The sequence below is a fragment of the Podospora anserina genome, chromosome 1 (assembly GCF_000226545.1).
Source record: "Podospora anserina S mat+ genomic DNA chromosome 1, supercontig 5".
In the NCBI taxonomy this organism is placed as follows: Eukaryota; Fungi; Ascomycota; class Sordariomycetes; order Sordariales; family Podosporaceae; genus Podospora; species Podospora anserina.
In genome coordinates, this window is record NW_001914829.1 from 255,485 (window position 1) to 263,618 (window position 8,134).

Below are 8,134 nucleotides of genomic sequence, written 5' to 3' on the forward strand. Positions count from 1 at the left end.
CAGAGGGGTACCTGTTTTCACTTTTTGTAGGGCCCACTAGAAGTTATTTCCTTGTGTTGAACCAAATCCGTTGTTATGTGCTTGAGATGTTCACACTGTCTTGTGGACCCTGCTGTTCCCGTCCTCAGGGCACTTTTGAGGTTCACCCAACCCAGCCGAGTCAACGCCACGCCCCCCTTTTTCCACCATACTAGAGGAGCCACAACCAGAGAACACAGCCAGACCACAACCAGACCACGGTTTTATCAATCAGCTTTCTCGAACGTGTTTCCGTGGTGCGGTAGTACAGCGGTTAGTGCATTCCCGAGTTTGAGCGAAGAACCCAGGTTCGACTCCTGGCCCCTCGCCACACAGCGTTTGTGATTTTCAGCGTTTTGCTTTCTTTTTGGCTTTTTTCTGCCTCCCTTTTTCTCTCAGGGCTGAACACCACGTCGAGCGAGGCAAAGGCAAAAATGAAGCTGGTTAAATTTTGGCATGCCTTGTGTCGGGCGGTAGGCTAAACTGGTAGAAACGAATGTGAGTAAGAAAGACAAGAAAGAGGCACCGACAAGGATAGCCAGAGAGACAGATGGTACGAAATTCCGGCTCTGGCTTGTCAGAATTCAACGAGAGTATGGCAAGTCCATGAGAAAAGGCAGAAGTGACGAAGAAGAAGATCTGAAAAGGGAATTAAACACAATTCCAAAAGGCTACCCACCCACCCGCCCATCGCCATTTCCAAAATCGGATCCCGATTTATATCCAAAAAAGAAAAAAAAAGAAAAAAAGAAAAAAAAGGAAAAAAAAACCCCACCATATCCCACCACCCTTCAGCAACGCACACTTATCCCCTTTCACTAGGAAACACTATCCTTGAAATACTCCTCCAACGCCGCCAAGCTGCCCGGGTGCACCCTCCCCACCTTCATCACCCTGAGGTGGTCCTCGACAGTGTATATCCTCCCGCAATCCAATCTCGCAACCGGGCTGATATACGTCTCCTGATCCTCGATTATCACCCCGATGGGCTTCCGGGTGATGTTCTCCTCTTCGTACGGCTTCGCAGGTACGACATTGCTGTTGTGCAAGACCACAAAATCTACATCCCGACCTCTGCATGTCTTGTTGGTGGCTGACTTGTTGGCTCCTGCGTATGTGGTGATGGAGAAACAGAGTGAGTGGTGGAGGCGGCGCCGGACGACGACGAACCAGCGGTATTTGGCCAGCGGTTTCTCACCGTGGAATTCGGGGCATTTCGTAGAGTACTCGAGGTTCGGGGGGTTGGCTGAAGGGAAGGGGTCATTGGGGGAAGGGTCGGTGGAGCCGAGAGGTTCGAACCAGGGGACTTTGAAGATGCGGCCGACGGCGAAGAAGCGTTTGGGTTTGGTGACTACTTGGAAGCCTGGAGGGAAGCGTTAGATTGTTGGAAAACAAAAGGGGCGAGAGGTACGCACGAGGGTCTAAGGGCTGCTCCCATTTGTGTTTGGTTGCGGCTTCGGGTCCGGTCGAGTTCTGTCTACTTCCAGCTGGTGATCCGGGTTTTGTTGGACTGGGTGGTGATGTAGCATCTGGGTCGGGGGGTTTCTGGAAGTTGGTGTAATGGAGTGTTTTGCCGTCTGTGATATTTTAGTGATCATTGCTTGGTGAAATGTGAGGAGAAGTCTCACTTTCATCGGTACGGATGTAATCTTGGTCCTTTTCGCTCCATGTCCACTGATCGCCGTAGTCCACACTATCTTCTTGACTCTGAGAGTCTACCGTGGCCCCGGCGTTCTTTTTGTCTTCCTCGGTCGCATCCTTCGACTTTGAACCAGTTGTTTTCACAGGCTTTGTCTCAGCCTTGGTCGCTTGACTGTTCGTACTCTTGACTTCCTGAGCAGCCGAGACTTCGGTTTTGGTAGGACCGCTTCTACCCTTGGCTCCGTTGGAGCTGATCTCCGTGTGCCTTGCAACAATTTCAACCGGCTTCGCAATGTCCACCGCAGGTATAACAATTGCCTCCGGGTTATTCACTAATGTTCAGAGATCAGTCTCAATGATCATGCAGACAGAGCAGTGTATACGTACCTAGATCCTCACCCAACGTAAAAAAACCAAACTCAGGAACATGTGGTGGTCTCTGCCCCATCGCTGCGACAGTCATTGTCTGGACGATATGGGCTCAAGATGTACATAAACCAGGACTACCTCCTCTTCTCGACGTTGTCAAGTATGTGCGGAGCTGTGATGTAAAATGTCGATATAATGTATGATGGGACTAAAGCCCTCGTGTAGGGCCAAACCTCCACATGGGGTGAAGCCTGAGCAGCTAGGAGAGGTTCATGGGACGGAATAGGGGGTTCTGATCGTGCTTTTCAGTCCGTCCAGCTTGGTGTTGTACAACAGCCCGATCTAGTATCTCAAGCAACCGTAATGAACCAAGGTCCAGTCGGGAGTACAGACGATCGTGGCAGGCTCCGAAAGGAAGAAAATAATGGTTCAAGAGAACCAGAAGGCAAGGCTGCGGGCCAAGTGCCGAAGTGGGCGGGAAAATGCAGGTTCGGGTGGAATGACAAGCCAAATTTCCATGTGCTGTTTAGGGAGGCTGCAGCGTTAGCCGTTAACGGTTGGGGAGACAATTCCATATAAACCGGGCAATGTAGAAACTGAGCAGCAAACATGCAGAAGCGTGAGCATGCTTAGGGAGAGGCTCAGTATATTCCCCCACAGGTAGGTACTTTTTGTGCGACTTGCAGTCCTATCTGCCTAGAGCGAAGCCTGAGGCAGGTGCACCTCGGAGTTTTGTAGTTGGTGTCGCGACGGCAGCAGGTGGGGGGTGTCATTTGATATGAAAAAGCAACGAAGCTTACGCCGCCGTTGCGCAAGATGCTATGCTTTGACGCCGACCACTGATTGGAATTTGGAGCATTCAATTCAGCTGCGGCCATGGCCCCTTGTCGTCAACCTCGCCTCCCGTGTCCCCTTCTCTCGACACCCCCTACCTGAGGTCGCCAGCTCATGCAGCTTCAACACTTGGAAGGGGCGTTCTACGTATTGCTGCCCAAGCTTGTGTGCCCCACGATCAACACCTGCTTGGTAACCTCGACGTTGCGCAGCCTCGTCGATGGATGTGGCACATATTCCAATTGCCTGTTTGGGACACCTCAAATCGGCCAAGGCCCCCTCACCATGGACCAGGCTGCTCCTTACCACCACCAACTTGCAAGAAGTTCGGCCGTTCATAGGACAAAAAAGAACTGCACATATGCTTCAGTTCAGACGTTTCCTTGGTCTTACCGCATATCAGTCATGGCAACATTTGACCTTCAGCCATACCTGGGCGGCGATTTCCATATCTGACTTCAATTACACAATTCCATTTTCAGGAGTGGTCTTGGCCAAACTTCCCGAGATAACTCCAGAATTTCCACATCGTGTTGGTAACATCATGATGTGGAAAACACGAACGATCTTTGCCAGCCGTCTCACCCTCATACCTGATACACTCATCTTGTAGGTCCCCGAGAGGCGCTGACTGGTGAAGCGTGGACCATACAACACGCAGGAGAGCGGTCCTTTATTCATCACAACCTGTCACCGTCTCAGATTACAACCTCGGTCAGCCTCGTCAAGCCCGTCATTTCTCTTATCGTACTGATTCATATAACCCCCCTGACGAATTCAAGACCCCGGATTCTCTTCTCCTCAACACCTCTGTTCATCTTTTGGAATTTTCAGCTACTTCAAATACATCCAGGTTCTCTATTAATTTCTACGCCTCAGATCCGAGGAACATTTCCTTCCCCACCGTAAGGCACGAGGACCAGCACCCCTCTCGATAGCGGCCCAAGCCTTCATGAGGTAACAACGACCTGATGTCAAATCCATTCTCTCCCGAAAGCCTGCCCATGATGCTACCCCAATGTGCATTTTCCATTGCAACCGTGCACATTACACTTCCCTCCTAAGCCACCCACCGCCAAGGTTCTCAACACTTTTCACGCCCGCCAAGAAGCCATATCCAGATTTCCAGACTTGGACTGCGATGATCTGCATCCGATCGGATACCAGCACGCCCCATTAACGGGCCGGGACCGGACGCCGGGCACACTGGCTGACCCCTAGGTTGGCGCCACTGCGGCCCGAGAGGATCAGGGGGTGATGCCACGCTTTTGATGAGGTCCGTACTTGACCGGTGAAAGATGCATGGGAGACGGATGGGGTGTCGTGTGACCTGCTACTCAGCTCAGCCAGCCCCTTACACCTAACCATACTGAGGGCTCACCGCCGTTTGATGTTCATGCTCGGACCTCGAGTTCATCAAAACCATGCCTATTGACCAAGGATTTTGTTATACAACTGGCTACCTGCCCAAACTCGGAATATTTCCTTCCCACCTAACCCATCCAAAGCACTGGTGTCGGATGTACCCAGACAGATTTGCCTCCCATCCTTGTTATATGCCACCCTGCCTACATAGCCCGGTAAACCTATATGCCAATTCATTACCATTATATCCTCAGCTCCCCCCCTTTTTCTTCTAGACTCGCACATCTCACTGCTGCTGCTGCTGATTACTCTGCGGATAACTCCCCATAACCTCCTGAGGGGGATCGGCCTCCCTCTGCGCACTCATCTCCGCCGCGTTATGATACTGCTGGCCCTGCCACGGATTCTGTCCCTGCGGCTGGCCCTGCCATTGCTGGCCCCCTTGCTGCACGTACGGGGCACCATATTGCTGCTGCGGCGGGAACCCTCCCTGTGGTTGCTGGTTGTAATACTGCCCTTGATTCTGCTGATAACCACCACCGTAAAACTGATTCTGACCATGATGCTGTCCCTCATCTGCCTCGGCAATAGGCGCCGGGTACCCGCCTGGTCCAGCACCCACTCCCGGGGAAGGCGTGCTCTGAGGGTGGGTGTTGAATGGGTTTTGTCCACCGCTCAGAGATGACAGCTCGGATGCGTGGCCGTTGGTTGTGCTGGAAGCTCCGGTGTTTTGCGCCATGAGAGCGGAGGGGGAGGAGATGGATGTGTTGACGCTGTGGCGGGAGGGGTCTGTTCCCGGGGGTATGGCACCAGCGGCGATGTATTGGTTGGGAGAGGGGTAGCCGTTTTGGAACTGGGCCGGCGGGGGGTATTGGCCTTGTGGTGGTGGTGGTTGTTGCTGACCTGGCATGGGCTGGAATTGGCCGTTAGGGAACTGTTGAGGTTGCCCGGGTTGGGGTTGGGTTTGTGCCATTTGCTGCTGGGGGACTGTTTGAGCTGCTGCCGCTGCTGCGGAATTGGGGTCGGCGGGCTGCCGGGCCTCGAGCTGCTTGTTCTTTTTGCGTTGACGCCAGAGGCAAAAGGCGAGACCACCGATGAGGATGGCAGCTACGCCTGCACCGGCACCGATGCCAGCTTTGGCTGCTACCGAGAGGCCGCCAGAGCTTTGTTCCACAACCGGATAACGCATAGACCAGACAATGTTGACGACCGCCGAGGTCTCCCGGTCGGTCTTGGTTTCCTTGCCCCTTTCCACCGTGAGGGTAGGGGGTCGGGTAGTTCCAGCTTTGATAGAAGACCAGCAGGGCGTCTGGCCACCCACCGCTGAGGTGAATGGTACGAAGCCGTTGGGGCAGCAGCCGCCATCCACAGAATAGTAATCCTCAGCGCATGTTTGGAGTCTGGCTTGCTTTGCGTCGACAGGAATGGGGTAGTCGAAGCCAAGCTTCTCCAGCTCTGCCGCGTTGGATCCGGACACCGCCGAGGCAACTGCTGCGGCGGCGGTCTCGACGGGCCAAGGACAGCAATCAGGGCGGTCTTTGATGCAGCCGAGGAAGCCAGCGTAATATGCGGTATTCCCAGCGTCTACGAGAGTGAAGCTGGCTTGACCACATTCTTCCTTGAGGAGAGCACCTGTGCCTTGGAATTTGGGCTGTCCGTCATAGGCGGGAGTGTTGATACGAGTGCTGACAGTAACGACGTTGACGGTTCTGCGATTTCAAGTCAGTTTCTAACTTTGAAGTGGAACCTAGACCAAACACAATGCTTACTGTAACGCGAGAGACACAGAAGTCCTGAAGATCAAAGAGTTAGTCAACCTTGCTTTTCACACATGGCACCCCGTCCCACTCACGGTATGTTAGGTTGTTGCTGGCCCTGGGGGCCGCCAATGATGTTGCCGCATGTTGATCCGAGGGCTGAGGCGTATAGATCATTCCAGCCGTCATACAAACTGGAGCAGGTTCCAGTCGCGATTCTAGTATACCAGCAGTTCCAGTAGGCTTGTCCATGGGTGCAGACACATGACTGAACAGCGGAGTCGACGGCACTGTTGTAGGCAAGTCCATTCTCCGGCCCTCCTCCGGCTGTCACGAAGTCGAAGTCACTGTAGCATTCTGACAGATGGGTCGTGCAGGAGTAAACGTTTGATCCGTAATTCTAGTATGACAGGGAGGTCAGTAAAGGACAGCCCAGCTTGTGCTGCTCGGTCTCGACGGAGCGACATACATAGCAACCCCCATAGAAGTCGGTTTGGCGTGGTCGAAGCAAAGCAGCGCCAAAGACATCAAAGGTCGGAGTCGGAGTCACTGACGGCGTCGGCGACGCCAGTGATGCTGAAGGGACCAGCATTGCGGCTCTTGATGATCAACCGGCTTGGCGTACAAACGATGGTTCCCTTCTTCAACACCGTCGACGCGAAAGACGCGTGGAAAAGAAAAAACGAAGCTTGACAGAAAACGAGAGGGGCTTGAACGGTCCTGCGGCGGGAACCACAAACACATGTCCTTCATTTTCCTCTTGTTATCCGGGGTGTGTCGAGCTGGGCAAGGGTTGCGATCAGGGTCCATGGGATCATTGGGCGCTGAGCAAGGCTCAGACCCCAATAATTTGACTGAATCTAGACGGCGCTGTGCATAACACGGCGTCGCGAACAGCCTCTGATAGGTGTGATGGCTGCAGGCCAGCACTTATTGGGGTGCGGCTGAAGGTTACGCCGATGCCCCTGACAGGTGAGCTGGCCGAGATTATGGGGTTTCACAAGCTCCTGAGAATGAAGTTGCTCCGTCTTATCACGCCGTCTCTGGGGATCATGATGGGGTTTTCAAAAGTCGATGTGGATAGCTTCATTGAAGAATTGGGCTGTGAGTTACAGCAGCCCTCCAGCCTTGGCGGGATCTGTCTTGAGGTCGATCGAAGGTGAACAAGAGAAGAGGTAAGAAACCGACACTTGCTTTCTTGGAAAACTTGGACCAAAATGAGTACTGGAGTTTGATAGCTATATGATTTCACTAGACACATGATGAAAGCCGTAAGTATTACCTATTCTTGCTGTCGGCATGGTATAAGAAAAAAAAAAAAGAAAAAAAAGGCTTTTGCTTGAATCGAGGTCGAAGTTGGGATTTGAAACTGGAGAAATTGACAAAGACAAAATGCGGAACGAGTGTGAAAATAGATGGCAGGGGTCGCCGCTCATTCCCGTCATACCCGCTTTTGGACAACCACAACTCCTCAACACCATGTCCCCGTCTCGGTTCAGGGTGCGATGTTTCTTTATCCTGTTCAACCGTGAGCCATTTCGTGGCTCAGATTCGATAAAGTGGCGGTTGGAAGGTGGGATTGAGCACAACTATTCCTCTGCATCTGTCACTCGCTCAACAGCTCTCTCACTTCCTTAGATAAGTCCAAGAAACCCCATGGTCAAAGCTGACATCATGGAAATCGAGTCTCTCACAGCCCGAACCTCCAGCCCCTCAAACCACCACCTCTGATCCTTCCAATAGCTCCTCTCTCACCTGAGTCTCTTGACTTTCAATATCACCCGGAGCTCACAGCACCCCGCCGATACCCGCCAAGCGTCTTGGTCGGGATGCAGCCCGCACGGTTAAATGGGGATAAATAGGGAATGGGACCAGGAACTCCTTCTTTCCGACATCCACGCGATCCATATGACCCAGCGCGGCGGAGAGCATTTGGAGAAGAACTGTGATGGCACGCCCACCCCGTGCTTCTACCCGGGCGGGCAAGTTGTGTGCTCCGGATGTGTATATATCTGAGGTAGTTCCTCCGTCACATCCTCCCTTCTGTTTGATTTCATTATTTTTCATACCATCTTCACCCCCCCCTCCCCGCCCCCCCCCATCTTCACCAAACAAAGTCAAGCCAACTTGCCCCTCCCCCGCAAGATCTA

The 8,134-nt window shown here is 53.0% G+C and overlaps 2 protein-coding genes across 2 annotated transcripts, besides 1 other annotated feature; both read right to left on the minus strand.

Moving 5' to 3' along the window:
* The first annotated feature begins 274 nt into the window (after positions 1–274).
* Positions 275–346, plus strand: a tRNA (tRNA-Ser).
* Positions 347–836: 490 nt separating this feature from the next.
* PODANS_1_21000 (uncharacterized protein) lies at positions 837–1,394 on the minus strand (the record flags this gene model as incomplete). Its single annotated transcript, XM_001903022.1, has 1 exon — positions 837–1,394. A coding segment is annotated over one exon (558 nt), but the record flags the coding sequence as incomplete, so codon positions are not given.
* Positions 1,395–4,513: 3,119 nt separating this feature from the next.
* On the minus strand, positions 4,514–6,576 carry PODANS_1_21010 (uncharacterized protein; the record flags this gene model as incomplete). The annotated part of the gene is made up of 4 exons (XM_001903023.1): positions 4,514–5,936; positions 5,997–6,020; positions 6,080–6,384; positions 6,454–6,576. 4 exons carry the CDS (start codon positions 6,574–6,576, stop codon positions 4,514–4,516), a joined length of 1,875 nt encoding a protein of 624 aa, XP_001903058.1.
* Between the last annotated feature and the right edge of the window lie 1,558 nt (positions 6,577–8,134).